Here is a 16,073-nt window from a genome sequence, read left to right as displayed (position 1 = left end):
AGATGTTTATTTTGGAGATGCAGAGGAAGGGTTTTAGGGGGATACGCTGTCGGGGGGTTTATAGGATGTGATGAGATGTTGGGATAATGGTATGGTGGGGGAGGAGAGTATAGCATAAGAGAGGGGAGGGGATGGGACTTAGAGGTTGAGATAATGATGCTGGGAAGAGCAGAGTAAGAGGAAGAGGGCGTTATTGGTGGAGCGAGAGGAACATAATCAATTGATTAATAATTTACAAGAAGACTATTTATTTGATCATACGTGTTGATATCATAGGGGTGATCAATGGAATTCAACCATAAAGGAACGTGATATACTATGCATATCTAGTTCTGCGAGTATGATATGAAGTGGGAAATTATAATGCTTGGCTTAAGTATTACAGGCTTCAACGAGAAGTGAATGCAGGTGACAGAGGTCCTAATTATGATTCACAGTAGCTATTTCGTAATCCGAAGAAGTTACTTGTCTTACCTTGCCTTGCCTCGTGAACAACCAACATCCTCCCCTCCTTGAAATAAACAAAAGCAAATTCCAATTCCAGCAATCTAAACACTGAGAACGAAGCAATAGGAAAGCTGAGGCAAGACAATTTGTCCAGTAAGTACAAACCATATTTTGTAAATTCCAACATACTCCTCAAGGCTTGATACCTAGCTTGCTTTACCTCTCAAACAGTCCAAGAAACCCAAATTAATCAACTCCCCATATTAACCCACTCAAAATATAGTGATCCAATCAGTCATTCAACCAAACATGGAAGAACCCTCTCCCTCCCCGTCTTCTCCAAGATCCTCATCTTCATCAGCAGATGAATCCCGCACCAGCACCTCCACCATATCAACCACATCCACAACCCCTCTCCACCAAACCCGGACACCCGAAAAGCCCACCAACACCACAGATTTCACCCTCGGCTACCTAAAAGGCATGCGCGCCCAAGAAGCGCTGCGAGCCCGTGAAACCATGGTCTACGCCTCTCAGATCCAATCGCTAGAGGCGGAGGTCATGCTGTATAAGAGCCAGCGCCAATACTTATGCCAATGTAAGCAGGGTTGGGGGTTAGGTATAGGGGCTTGTTTAGGTTGGGGGTGGGGTTCTGGAGCACCATCACAATCGCCAACACCAAGAAAATGAAGTGGATAATGCAGATGCTGGAGAGATTATTTGGCGTTGTGGAAATACGGTGAACACTATGCGTTTACTGGAGGGAGGAGAGGGCAGGAGAGAACATTTTATTTGGAGGTAATTGGAGTTGGATTTGGAGTCGATTTTGGAGGATTCTTTCATATGATATGGAGTACGGCGCAGACTGACTGACAAAGCTGGATCTCGATGTCGAGTCGGCTAGGCTAGGCTATACTTGCGAGTTACCTGGCGTTTCATTCATATCAATCACATCGCAGCACAACACATTACCGCATACTTACCTATCAACCATCATTCACCACATTACTGGAGCATGCAGGCAGGATGGCACGCAGAGAGCAGATTAATGGGTTAGATATGACACCAAGATGATTATTCTACATAAAGTATAGAGAGCACACCAATCAATCATGATCAATGATTTTGGAACTTTATGAATATCAATATCCCTCTCTTGAAACAGCAAACCCTCTTTCTTGATGCAAAGCCCGCTTTCACCAAACTCCCATTTCTCCCTCAAGAAACAAAGTCCTTAATCATTTAATAAACTCAAGCCAACTTAAGTCAAGCAGAAGATACATATCATATAAAGCACCCCATAACCATTCATGTCAACGACCAAAGCAAGTCCAAGCTCCATCCGCACCCCCACCAGCGAATACCTAAGAGGCTTCAACACAGGCATTCAAGAATGCGAAAAGCAGAAACGAGAGCGAGATGAGAATCATGAGGATAATAAAGGAGCTAAGGAAGGATGTGCAGAGGGTGAAGGAGAAGCTGGAGGGGATGGCGAAGGTATATGAGGGGGAGAAGAAGAGTGGAGCTGTCGGAGACTCTGATAGGAGGACTAGGGCCCGCGAGAGGGAGTTTGGGGCTCATATAGGGCGTTTTGGACATTGGGTGTAAAGTGAAGTGAAGTGAAGTGAAGTGAAGTGACATTTATGGGTTTGCGGGTGGGAGGAGTGGGTTGCTGGACAAGCTGGGAGTACGGAATGGAAATAGGGAAGGGAGTGGGGAAGCAAAAGCCGTTGAGATGTAGGTAGATAGATAGAAAGATGCCTGGTATTTAAATTGATCGTAAGAAAGAAAAGACAGGTCTTGATATCCTAAGGCTCCATGTACTCTGGATTCCTGATGATTTTACCTCCCTGTTTGTGTCTATGGCTGTGTCATCGGAAAGCACCTATGTGATTTGAGTTGAAGATGAGTATGTCTGGGAATATTACTGCTCAACACGAAGCCAATGACTTTCTGCTTGTGTGCGTGAATCAGCACTTTGAACAGCTTGAAACGACGCCTATAAGAGCTTTCTTGAGACCTCCTTTCACGTCTTCCTCAGCCATCAATCTTCTTTCACTACACATCCATACTCAACACACCAGACCAAGCATTTCAGATTACAGCTTTGATCACACACGATGTCCTCCACTTCAAACAGAAACAACCAAACCACTGTTGAGCATATGGAAGAGGTTTCCCAGGAACACATGGTTCTGCCGGAAGACAACACGGTCAACACTAAATATGATCCGTCACTTGGTCTGCTCGACTCCAATATCAATACTTCGAGATTACATCCTGATACCCTGACGAATACCGCAGCTATCCTGATCGAGTGGCTAAAAAGCAACATCGACTCCAAGACCAAGTCGATCATCATTACTCCAACATCCGAAGGCATTCTTCTGGAAGAGACTACCAATAACAGGGCGAGTCAGAGCCAGAGCCCGAACACAAGAACACGCCGCGATGGATACGTCCAAGATCTCGCATACCTGAAAAGCCAACTTCAAGATGAAGCGTATATTGAAGGTTACTCGAACGCCCTGGATGATGTAGAGAATAAGGTTTCCATGGAGAACTTTAAGAACGACATCAATTCCAAGTTTGATACAGACTCTGAATACGAGTCCCAATTTGGCTATGACTCTAAGTACGACAGCGAGCACGGTTTCGAAGACTACTCTGAGCATGAAGGCTCATTGATCTCTGATACACACAGCGATGCGTGTTCAATCTGCATGCCTTTTTCAAAGATCGAGCAAGAGCTTGACAAGGTATATAATCCAACAGAAGTTGACAAGATCCGACTCTTCAAAATGATCGAGGCCACATACGGAAAGCTAATCACAGAGACCACTTTTAAAACCAACAGTATCAGACAAGCAATGATGACCGGCGAAGTCTCTAGCATGATCGCGCGCTTGAGCCCGTCGGATATGGAGAATGTAGGGGGCATCCATATGCTATATGCCAAGATTGCAGCGTATGTGCTTGAACATGAAAGCTTCTGCGATAACCTGGAAACCTCCCTGCTTAGCATGCGAGGATCCTTCACATCTACTCGATGCGAAGCAGAAGACCCAACGGAATGCGAATGCAACGATATTCGCATCAACGGACTCGGACGCGACAGCGGGCTTGCATCATCTCGCGAACAGTACTCTCAGGCTGCTGGAAAGAGCCCCGCAGCTTGTGAGGATTGTGTCGCGGCATTGGAGGGTGGAGATGCAACACCAGACTTCAGCATTTCTGAACAGGATCAGATGCTGGGGAGACAGCTGTGAAGAATGGTGGTCCAGGTTCGGTATATTTAGCTTTGAAGTAGTTAGGTCAGCGGTAGAGGGTATCTGGGATCGTGATTTTGGGGTGGGCGATGAAGGACAGGACACAGATAATTTGCACATAGCCTGGGTTTCAATAATAAAATCGTTCGGTTTGATCCCTCAAATAGAAGGCGCGAGACAACCATTGGCTCGTGACCATCTTGTGCGTAGGCAAGTAGTCTTCACTTTATACTTCGCAGTAGGCGTCCTTGTCGTGCGAAGCAATAATAAGCTGCACCAGCTGACCCTGGTTCAAGACGTTGTGCATCAAATAAGTACCGTCCCCAATCCACATATACTCTCGGGCATCCTCGATTTTCCCGGGTTCTTTGCCAATGCTGGCTTGAGCGTCTGCGTACGGATTCAGGGCCATAACGGCCCATGAGCCGGTATTTCTGGGGAAGGCAGCGGGGTCGTCCTTGTCGAGAATGAGCAGTTAAATCGTACTGCGGATGCCGTCGGCGCCAATCAAGACATCACACTCGCGAGTGGTGCCGTCAGTGAAGTAGAGTGTGATGGATCCAGCACTGTTCCTGTCGATTTCGTCGAGCTCCTTGCCAACCTGCATGCGCTCTTGGGGGACGTCGGCCTCTTTTCATCGTGCCTAATCATTAATTCCATTTACCCGTAGTAATACATATACAGGAGCATCTAGCCACTGTTGAAACAAAATCTTACGACTCTTGAACGCAGCAACCAAAAGAAAGGCTCGCAAATGATTGCTAGCAATTCGTCACATTTTCTTGTATTCTTCACTATCCGGGTATCCCCATGCTCCAGAGTATACAACCGTCTATTTCTATCATCCATATCGTTTAACAAGATCTCTCATATCCCCAAGCATCCTGTAAACTCGTTGAGTGTCAACCCTTTCGCTCAACTGGAAAGCAATGCTCACTGTTCTCGAAGCGTCTCCTTTTCTGTAAAGAGAGCAGAAACATGCGTATTGAACCTCCTATTAAACAATCAGTATGTGAGGTCTCTTACATGGTTGATATATACACAGAATGCTCACAGCTTATAAAGGTCCAGGCGGCCATCGTAGTCTTCCTTCGGATCTGATTTCTGAACATAGGAGTGATAAGCAGCCAAGTACTTTGCCCCAAATTTGTTACAAATTGGTCGCCATTGTCCAAACTCATCTTGCTCACACATGCATATCAGCAAGCGAATTCCATTTCTGATGCAAATCAGTCTCTTAATTAAAGACAAGGGATGGCTCTCACATTCATTATGAGCATAGAAACAACAGGCGTCGAAAATAAGAGGCTCGCCAGAATCTACATCAATGCCGGAATTTGCATACCAGAGGTCTCCATGCACCAGTGACGGCTTGATAGACCGTCCTTCGCTCTCAAGCGGACGCAGCAGACGCGGAATGACTTTCTCGAAAATGACTGGGACAAGGACTTGGAATTCCGGATCGTCTCCCTTGGCTTCGCGTTCAAGATCTAGAGCTTTCCGCAAGCATTTCGCAAAATATACTTCCCAGCTATCTTCCCACTCATTGATCTGCGGTAGATTACCACTATAAGTCGTGACATGAAACCCGAACTTCCCATTCGGGGACGCGCTGTTCTGGTGCAGTGCAGCGAGGCGGGAGGCGAATTTGTGAGGATCGGGCATCTCGTCGATCATCTTTTTGTAATCGCATAGGAAGAAGTGCGTGTTGGGTATGGACGTGTAGGTTCCCCATGCTATGGGCCGAGGTGCGAAGTCTGGCATGTAAGTGTGGATGGTTTTCATGGACTCAAATTCGCCGTGCATCATGTGCTTGCCCCGATCTCCGGAGATCACTTTGATGAAGAATTTCTGGGGCGTGCCGTCTGCAAGATCTACGTCGATTCGGGCTGTGTTGGCCCAGAAGCTTGCTCCGTGGGCTTCGGTGGAAATCACTTGACATCCTTTGGGGAGCTCTTGAGGACAATCAGCGGGTGGTCCGTTGACTTCTATGTAGTTTTTGGTGTTTGGTTGCTAACCTAAGGCAACGCTAGGATCAACCTTAGTATTTCCTTCACCGAATTGGAGCCCTTTTGCACCCTTGTAGTTCATTTCCAGAGAAGCTATATAGATGTTGAATGTATAGAAGTAGTATATTACTGTACAGTTTGGTGCTCTTAATGAGAGAGATAGGATGGATGCAACATGGAGCACTCTGATACTTGTAGTAGAAAGCTCATCTAGATTTCGGCGGCTACAGCGACGTCCACCAATGAAGGAATTGTCGGGGTTGAAAGAAGACCATATATTAATCATGGAGGGACACTCGGCGCTTAGTTTTGTGACTAATCCTTTGAGACGCGCGGCACAGTATAATGGATCGGCCGATAATAGTCCCTTTAGACACGACAGACAAGATTAGCGCTAGGGCATTCCTAAAGTGGAATACGTGTCGTTATTGGCCTGTACGGCGCGTTTATAGGCGTGTTCATGGGTCCTCGTGGGTCTTCTGGAAGAGAAACTCAATGACCTGCTAGAGCGACCTTCATAATACGATCTTCCATACCCTCAATGAACACAACCTCAACGCCTGCGTCCTGTAACCGTTGCCGCCCAATGACCAGTACACTCTGATCGATGAAGTTTTCTGGTTCCTTGATCCCTATGTACACTGTTTTGATGCAGTCCTTCAATCCTAGTATCCTATCTACGCAAGGTTTGTTCCCACTCAGTCTCTTGTTGCATGGTTCCATGGTCGTATATAGGATAGTGTTCTGCGGTAGTACCTCGCAGAGTCGCTCCTCTGGGATATTGTACTTATGCGCTACTTTGATGAAGCAGCACTGCTCCGCATGTGTCTTCCCTGGATCTGCGGGATTGTTGTCTGGCAGTTCCAGCGACCACCCGGTTGATAATATCTTGTTCTTATCCGCGTCGACAAGGACGGCTCCTACGCAAAACTTGGTGGGTGCTGGAGGAGAATGTCGAGCCTGCTCCAGAGCATAATCCATGTACCCCTCATGATTGCCGGCCGCGATGTGGGGATGGGTTTGTTCGGATGCCATCAGCGAGTCGAAATTGAGGAAAAGATCGGTCTTGTGTAGTCGAAGTGTCGAATATAATGATCAAGGAGGTAGAGCTAAATTGTGACCGCGATTATTGCTCGAGGTGCAAGCCCAGGTACTTGAAGAGTTTTAGCGGAGGCTTCGAGGAGCAAGGTATCTTTCTGACGATACGGAATCGTCCACTTATCACAGTCATGCAAGTGCCCGTTCCCGTTGTTTTAGGATGGTGAGTGCTTCTGCAACTCATTGGCTACCCCACCTATAGTATACGAGATGTGGGACACAAGTACGGAGGTCCAGCGGTTAAGATCTTACTATATTTTCACAACGCTAGCAGGGGCCTAAACCTTTCCAACCTTCAATACTCCGTAAGGATGGAAACCTCTAGTTTATATGTACCGAGTACTCCGTAAATTGCCCTTTAATAACCTGTTCATTATTTATTAAGCTATCTTCATTGCCATTTCCACGTGCTATCAACCAGGTCAACCTGCGTAGATCACACGCCCAGCCTGGCATGATTGAAACACTTTGTCATGGCTTTTGACCATCGCAATGCTACGAGAATGTTTTGAAAGCGACACCTATTAATGTTCAAGGTTCAAGTGGACCTGGTGGACTATCTAATGATCAAGTTCTGCGAGCCTGGGAAGACAGGAAAGACAGACACCCCATGATGCCGTGAGAGCATTTGTGGTCCGTCTATCTCAAACTCTTGCTAAGTTGTTTAGTGTTTCTCAACGCGAACTTAATAAATTGCCTATCCCAGAAGTCGTCTCACTCTTCAGTGGAGGTTCCAAAAATATCGAACGTCCTGCCGCAGATCCAAAAGGACCTCTCGGCCTTAACCTTCTATATGCTCCGGCAGAGGCTCTTGTCGACTTCATTTTTGTTCACGGCCTTGGCGGTGGATCGAGAAAGACACGGAGCAAAACGACTTCGGAGGAAGACTTTTGGCCACAGGAGTGGCTTCCCAAAGATATAGCTTTCACACATGTACGAATACACAGTTTCGGATACGACTCGGACTGGGCAAGAGGCAAAGTCAATATCTTGAACATACATCATTTCGGCAAATCTCTTTTAGGTCAGATAAGCACGTTGCCATGTTTGAGAGATGCGGATACACCAATAGTACTTATCGGGCACAGCATGGGGGGTTTGGTAATCAAGAAGGCTTATAATCTAGCAAGGCAGAGTGCCACTTGTCAGTCTCTGGCCAAATGTGTGCATTCAATGTACCTGCTTGCCACTCCACACAGGGGCTCCGACTCCGCCAAACCTTTGAGCGATATTCTTCAGTTCGGTTCGATATCGCGTGAATACGTCGCAGAGCTCAAAAAAGATTCCGGTAATCCTGCATTGACTTCAACCAGGGTCGGACGAGTGCAATTAGTGCTGGTAACCAGTTCCTGGCAGTTGGTCTTGCAAATGGGACAATCATTCTGTATCATACTGCATCTTACCAGGAATATAGGAGTCTCTACCATGGCAAGGCTGTCAGATTTTTGCAATTCAAGGAAAAGTCTGATCTTATGGCATCCTGTGGCATGAAGAATATAAAAATATGGGATATTCGCAGGGGCGAAATAGTCCACACCTTTCAGCCCCCTCGACGCCCCATCTGTTTGACCTTTGACCAAGACTTACTCATGGCTGCTTCGAATCAAAACAGCTTAGCAACATGGGACTTGGCCAATGATGGAGCACGAGATCCAGACACATTTTGGAACGATACTCTCGACCAGACTACCACGCAACTTCGCCGACCACCATGCGCCATATCAATATCTGTGAGCCATCAAATGATGGCCGTAGCTTATAGCGGAAAGCCTATATTACTATGGAACCTCGCCGGAGACACATTCTATGGCAACTGTGGCAGGAAATGGTCCAATGGCAAAACCAGCACTGATCCCATCTCTGCTCTCGTCTTCAATCCCAATGTCAATGTTGGGCTTCTGGCTGCATCTTATCTTGATGGGCACCTCGCCGTTCTTGATCCCTTCAACGACCAAGATCAGTGTGGTTTCCGGGCAAATTGCCACTCCCTCGCTGCCAGCTCGGATGGTCGCTTGCTTGCAGGAGGTGCAGGCTCTGGGATCATCCAGGTGTACGAATTTAATACTTTACGATTACTTTACAGTGTAAAATCATCCAACTTCTACATAGAGCAACTGACTTTCAGTCCAGATGGTCTCCATTTTGCGGACATCAGAGGCTCTCAATGCAATGTCCGGGAGCCGGCAGTCTTATTTCGTGACATAGTTGGTGACGATAGCAGCGTGGACTCATCAAACTCTGTTGTGGAGGCAATCTTATCTGATAGCAAAGTCAGGATCAGTGCTATGATCTTGCACCAAAATCTAGAAGTTGCATTCTGCGGCACAGAAGATGGCTCAGTTTCAGTCTACAGTGTGAGGAGTGGTGTCCAGATGGGTACGTTATATTCCCACAAAATACTCGTTCGCATCTTGACCTGGTGGAAATCGACTGGTGTGATAATAAGTGTCGACACATCCAATACCATCTCTGCGTGGAAATTGCAACAGGATAAACCTTCAAGCTGGAAAGTCGATACGCAACTGTTTGAGTGTCGTCTTGATGGCGGCAGTACCATCATCCAAGTGCTACAAGGCGAGGCAGCTGGCAAGTTCATCCTTTCGACTCGTGAATCAGACCACTTATGGAGCATCGCTGGCCACGAAGAAAAAGTTCTTGGACACCCAGAAAAACCTAGGATTAGAAAATGGATTCAGCATCCACAGTCATCGCTCCACATCATCTGCATTGACGGTGCTTATGCTAAGATTTACATGTGGGATGACTGGTCGGAGGTTACTTGTGTTTGTCTTGACATCGATGTCGATGGGCTGCAGCTGAAATCCATCTTTCTATTCACAATGGACCGAAAGCCACAAGTTCTACTGGAAATGTCGGTATTGAACGGTTCAGCGAAGACACAAAAATTATACTTTTTCGACGTTTCTCTCTTCGACGTCGCCATTCCCAACAACACTAAACAAAACCAAAACAATGATTCGACTAATGCCAGCGAGGCCGCCGCCTCTCTTCAATCACCCATGCTACTACACACACCTTTGAACCCACGACTACACTCGCAAATCGACATCCTAGCTGACTACGTCTCCCACATCATCGGCATCAGCGAAAGCGGAAAGCTTGTCTTCCTCGATACACGCTCTTGGGTGTGTTCCGTGAGTCTCGAGCGCACCCTCGGCAGCTCTATCTCATATTCACGCCACTTCTTCGTCCCGTACGATTGGTTTTCCGGCACCCGAGACATCGTCTGTGGATTGGCGAGGCGCGATGTGATATTTGCGCGAAACGACAATGTTGCGATTATCAAGGGTGGGTTGGAATATGTGGAGACGGTGGATGTTAGGCTTGAACCTCCGAGTCCCAAGGGGGCCTGGGGCTTGGTTTTGGAAGATCATTCACTGGATTTTCTTGAAGATCCATGCTTAGAATAAGTGTTATTTCTAGGGGAAAGGATCTTGAATTGACTGCTGTTCTACAGTGAGAAGTACGCTGTATATATAGGGCCTTCAAGTCCTAGCATTGCATAGGCTATGCATTCCAACAAAAAGGCATGAAGAAGTCTTTCTTTGCGCCATTTAAAGCTGCCTGAGCGAGCAAGCACTTTAAATATAAGATGGAGTTACCGACGGAAGTATATAGTAAACCAACGAACGGACCATGGACTTGGATATCTAAAAGTGCAGCTAGGTGCTGACGACTACCTTACTCTGTATATATATCAACTTGTTCAACTTAATCTCACCCGTCCGGTATGTCCTCGCATTACCATTCCTTATTCCATATTCCCCTATAGGCTATAGCTCAAAAACTACCCAACCTACTATCCTCGGTCATAACCTTTCTTTATTCTGATACTATAAACATTAGATCCCGGTCACCATCAAGAGAATCTTCAGGCAGGAAAAACCATGTCATTTGTTTTAGGCAGATGGTAAAATGCTTCAAAGATAGAGCTTTCCAAGACTCCAGAGAATAAGGAGCTGTGATAAGAAAAATAAAACATTAACTAATAGAATAATCAGGCGGCTAAATAGGTATTCAGAAAATCCCCCAGATACCAGACTCAAATAACGCTCAAGCGCCAGCCAGCCCACAACATAAAACCTCATATACACGTTAAAATTTTCACCCCGCCTTTTTATTTCCTCTCCATCCCACTCCTCACTTCTCGCCACCGGCCTCGTCTAACTTTTCCGAGAACTGGCTTTTCCTATTCGAAGAATTTGGAGGTGGGCTAGGCGAAGCCGCCAAATAATCACTCGATTCCTGTGCTGGATTTTCCGGAGAGGTAAGCGGACTTACGACATTGGGTCGCGTATTCCCCTCTGGCGCCGACGCAGCTAGGTCTCTGCGGGCGCGATCCAAACCCTCGCTAGGTGTAGCGTATGCTCCTCCGTCGGTGCTGACCGACGTATCGCTGATGCCGCGCAAGTGGCTGCTACTGGCGACGGAAACAATGGCGTCAGCACTTGGACTTCCGCCTAGAGGAGGCGAATCGGCGCGCGCTTGGTGTACGGGTGAGAGTCCGGGGCGCGGGACTGAGGTGCGCGATATGCCGGAGATGGAGCTTGCTTGCGAGGCGTGCGAGCCTGTTGATGGCGAGTGCGTGACTCCCCTGCGGCCTTTGGCTGCTGCACCTGCGCCGGCTGCTGCGAGGGGCACGAATCCTGTGTCGTGTGCTGCGCCGAGCTCGGTGGGCATAGAGGTATCTGGTAGCGGTAGTTAGTTTCGAGTCAATGCTTGGTTGGGGGAGAGCGGCAGAGCTTACCCATCATTTCGTGGACTTGCGAACCTCCCATTTCTGGTATGTCTGTCCTGTCCGTTCTGTCGGTCCTGCTGAAATCCTCTCCATACGGATCCGGACTAGACGGCGTGTCGTCTGTGGTCACAGTCGGCGCTTTTGCATCTACGGGTGTGGCGCGTAGCCAATTCGTTACCCATCTTCGGTTGTCTAGTGTTCCTGCTTCGCTTTGGGTGCCGGTACCGTTTTGCTTGAAGATTCTGCGTCTACGCCATAGCAAGAATGCGATGAGGAGGAGGGTGACGAAGAATAGGCCGAGGACGACTCCTAAGACTGGTGCTAGGTATGACGGTGTTCCTCCAGACTTGGAGACTGAGGTTGGAAGAATGGTGGTTCGGGGCTCTGGCGTCGTACTTGGATTGTAAGGGTACCAATTCACAATTTTGGATGAATTGTATGGAGATGCAAATAGAGCCTTCAAGGAGCTATCTGAAAACCCGCTTGGCGATGGTGCTGTCTGAGTCGCACTGCCTGTTCCAGTACCCCCGATCATGGCAGCTATCATTGAAGGAACCGTATAATTACTCCAGTTCTTAGGATTGTATGAAGTGATCCATTCGGAACTGCTCAAGTTGAAGATTTGGATCAGGTTACCGTCAAGACATGTAGGGGGGGAATCATCAGGCAAGGATGCGTAACCACCAATAACGAACATCTGATCTGGATAAGGCTTAATGCATCGATGTCCTGCGCGGGCGTGGGTTGATACTCCAGAATTGACCTTCATCCACATGAATGATGGAATCGACAAAATCCAGACATCGTCGCTGAAGTTTCCATTGATATTGATTCCGTCAAAGCCTCCATACCAGTAGATGTTATGGCTTGTGCCATCTTGTGCAGATGCGAGAACCGCACACCCTTGCGTCAATTGACCCGGACTGCCGGTGGTAGCTTGCTCATACCAACTTTGTTTTGCAATATCATAAACAGACACCGTTGACATGAATTTGGGGCTTTGAGCCTTCTAGAGCAAAGTTAGTCTAAGTAGTCAACATCTGGGGTTCATTCGTACACTATCAGCAGTATCGGATGCGTTTAGGGTTAGGTTGATATTAGCGAATACAGGATTAATCACACCCCCTATAGCAACAATAACTCCCTTCTCAGAGACTGGTACCCACACAAGTTCAGCATTAGCACGACCGGGAACACTGGTTGGTAAGGAACTGTTGGTCCAGGTTTCCTGGCCCTCGGTACTCATATCCACTTGTATCAAAGTGTCGGACAAAACGCTGGCCCCGACGGAGCTATTTATAGGGGGCGGTTGATAGTATATTGGACCACTGGTTGGGGATTTCAAACCTCCCATGTAGAATCCAAGATTTTCTGATGGAACGCTAACGCCGGCGCCATTTGTAACATATCTTGTAGTTCCCGTTGACGTTGTGCCGAGGACGTATCCAGAGGAGAATTGTTTTTGCACTTGAGGATATTGTTGATATGCGGGAACTGAATCTTCCCCCGGGGCTTTGAAGGCGTCTGTTGGGGATAAAAGTCCCCCATATGTAATCCATTCGTAGTCATTAGCGAACATTGTCCCATCGTAGTACTGGGGTCCGATATTGTTTGCCGCCCCGCCATTTGAAGCCTTTGATATGTTTGTAAAGGCTGTCAAGCTGAGATTCTGCCCTGGCGAAGTATCGAACGGCGTGCTAAAGTTCAAAAGGTAGACTAATCCAAGCGGGTTCCCATCAGATGTGGGAGCGCCATATGATCCATCATTCATCCCCGGCTTCCACCACAATAAACCTCCATCGATATAAAGCGTATCTCGAATTACAGCAGCTATACATTTGTCAATATTTCACTAATACCAAATTTCGCTAATACCAAATTCTGAAGGGATCTTTCGCAGAGCATGGACGTACCTCGAGGCGAATCCCAGTAGCACATGGTTGTGTTCACCTGGCCGGCCTGCCACCCCGCCGCTTGTGCCACACATTGCTTCGCGAAGAGCCCCAACGCGAGCAATATCCTTTGCGATCGGATCATGATGTATTAATGAAGAACAACAGATTTTCTCTGGTTATGGATGGCTGAAGGATGATGAACCTCTAGAGGCTCGGCGCACCAGAGGATATCGAGGATAATGCACACTGCACGATTACTTGCTTTGTTCTTTGCTGGGTGGGGCGCTCAATAAGCACCCAGTAAAGAGAGTTGAAAGCCGCCACTGTCTCTCACACCGCATACAAAGAATTCGATGCTGACTTGGGTAACCGAAAGCAGGGCTAGACCACGATGATCGTAGCCAGTGATTTTGACGGGTTCGGTACAAGTAAATAAAGGAATGCATGCAACCTTCCTTCTCGAATCTCAGACCAGACCAGACCAGCACCCAACATGGACAAGACAAATCTTCCGGTGTTGCGAGCGCGGTGGAGAATGCATGCCCATGCATATGCAGATGCTGGGGTTTTCGATTAGTTTGGATATAGAGTAAAAGTTGCAGGGTCCCGAGAAGGATATGTCTTTCATTGGAGCAGCCGCCGATAGACTTCCTCAGCCCTGCGTACCCTGAGTACAAATGTACCCTCCATAAACTTGATCTCTGGTGATTCTAGCGAGTCGTCAGACACTCCAGCACGCGGGGGTATATATCCATTGGACTGTGAATACGAAGAGTGACTTGTCGTGCTCGTCGCCACAACGCCATTTCAGCCAACGTGGGAGGAGTCAACCAGAAATCCAGCAGAATGAATAGATCAACCAGAGACGATCCAAGTTGGATGATCCAACATCGCATCGCCACACCATAGCATACCACACATCCACAAAGACCCGTTTGTCTAATCCATGCGAACGGTCACGTTCTTGGTTGGATATGTGATTATCTTTGTGCTTTCGGCCGCGCGCAGAAGAAAATACTTCTACTGTATAAGCGTTCGTGGTGGATCTGCTTTTACCATGCATGGTAACCGGTGCGACCAGCCTCTTTGGGTTGCTTACCTTATTGATCCACTTTATCCCCAAAGTGGGGTAAGTGATGGCCACTACTCGGCTACTTCTAGCCACAACCACACAGTTTATCCGACATTGAGGCTCTCGACCGACGGTGTAGCCGCATCGGGACACCATGTCAGCACTTGCAGCCCAGTCCTGCCCTTACTAAAGGACATGGGAGAAGAGCACGGGCATTGGTAAGTGTTAAGCCGTGTCACGGGACAAGCCAAACGAGTGAGGTGAGGGGTATGACATAACTTATGTACCTACCTATGGTGCGTTCAAAAAGTTACAAACTAAATTTACGTAACTTACCTAGGTAGAGTAGGTAGTTAGGCATTACCTTGATCAGCTCTGCTTATAAGGGTACTGCTTAGAATACCCGAGACTTGCCTTCGTATATACAATCCATATATGATGAGTGCTTTCCCGAGCAAGTGTAAATTCTACGCTATCTACGAGACTACGAAGTACGAGTATCTAGTCAGAAATTAAAGCCTACCTAGGTAAATTACCTACGAGGAGTACAGTAAGAATACACGTAGCATGCACTAGTCACAATTAATAGGTCTAGGCAGACTGCTGTGCCTTACTAACAGAGGCACAACATCTAGTTGTAGGTCATGCCCCGCGGCACGGAAGCTATCTATCTCACTACTTGTTGCTTATCTCAAGCCCAAAACGGCTTTCACCGGCCGCCTTTTTTGACGGGCCGTCCAATCCACACGCTAAACTTCTTTAGGTCAAGACGCCAAGCCCCTCTACGCGAATCATTGCTGGACAACACCGCATCCACGATCCAACCCAACCCCTCTGTTTCCTGGTGATCCTGGTGATCATGGTAGAGCAATCGAAGACTTCACCTACCTACCTGCATATTTTACGATGTACTCCGTATATCGCCATCCATGCCACTATGCACACACCGAAGCACTTTTCGCATACTGGCAGCCTGCCATTGGTTCCAACGCCACCTCTTTCACACAAGAAGTAGACGCCTGCGTATACGGAGGGGCCGTCAAAGGTATCCCTTTGTTCCTGGCCTGGCTTCTGGTGTGATCAATCACACTCGGAGAAATCACTACGGGCCGATGCTCCCCAAAGTAGCAGCTATCTTACTCGAGAGAACTCTAACTACGCCGCACTGGTGGGGTGGTGGAGAGCCCCGGTCTCCTCTGAAGTCTTCTACCGTACTTCGTACGGTATGGTACGTACACGCACCCAGGCTGAGGGTGAATATCTCATCCATGTGCTGTGTTAAATGCGCCGGATCATTTCTCCGATGTTGCAATTCCCCGCTAAGTCCAGAAGCCGAGGGTAGGCATGGTGTAGGTGTGTTACCAAAACTTATTCAAATCGAGCGCCTTGCACCAAATATTGGTGCTTGTTGATCCTCATGATGAGGCTCATCCAGACTCTGCGAGTGTGTCCGTACCCATATGTAGTCTGTCTGGTCTCCCGGAATCTTCAGCACGCTATTTTCCCGACCCCGGGCCCTTTGAA

At 47.7% G+C, this 16,073-nt stretch overlaps 3 protein-coding genes across 3 annotated transcripts; all 3 read right to left on the bottom strand.

Moving 5' to 3' along the window:
- Positions 1-4,766: 4,766 nt before the first annotated feature.
- Positions 4,767-5,807, bottom strand: Fn3krp_0 (Ketosamine-3-kinase; the record flags this gene model as incomplete). The annotated part of the gene is made up of 2 exons (XM_031150416.1): positions 4,767-5,704; positions 5,735-5,807. 2 exons carry the CDS (start codon positions 5,805-5,807, stop codon positions 4,767-4,769), a joined length of 1,011 nt encoding a protein of 336 aa, XP_031004828.1.
- A 410-nt stretch (positions 5,808-6,217) lies between these two features.
- On the bottom strand, positions 6,218-6,760 carry RIB2_0 (Bifunctional protein; the record flags this gene model as incomplete). The annotated part of the gene is made up of 1 exon (XM_031150415.1): positions 6,218-6,760. The coding sequence occupies one exon, from the start codon at positions 6,758-6,760 to the stop codon at positions 6,218-6,220; it is 543 nt and encodes a 180-aa protein (XP_031004827.1).
- A 4,224-nt stretch (positions 6,761-10,984) lies between these two features.
- On the bottom strand, positions 10,985-13,619 carry LHYA1_G005469 (Kelch repeat-containing protein; the record flags this gene model as incomplete). The annotated part of the gene is made up of 4 exons (XM_031150414.1): positions 10,985-11,532; positions 11,592-12,591; positions 12,640-13,412; positions 13,496-13,619. The coding sequence occupies 4 exons, from the start codon at positions 13,617-13,619 to the stop codon at positions 10,985-10,987; spliced, it is 2,445 nt and encodes an 814-aa protein (XP_031004798.1).
- Between the last annotated feature and the right edge of the window lie 2,454 nt (positions 13,620-16,073).

This window comes from Lachnellula hyalina (genome assembly GCF_007821495.1).
Source record: "Lachnellula hyalina strain CBS 185.66 chromosome Unknown contig00079, whole genome shotgun sequence".
NCBI classification, from domain to species: domain Eukaryota; kingdom Fungi; phylum Ascomycota; class Leotiomycetes; order Helotiales; family Lachnaceae; genus Lachnellula; species Lachnellula hyalina.
The sequence above is the reverse complement of the archived record's forward strand: the minus strand, read 5'-3'. Positions and strand labels throughout refer to the sequence as shown.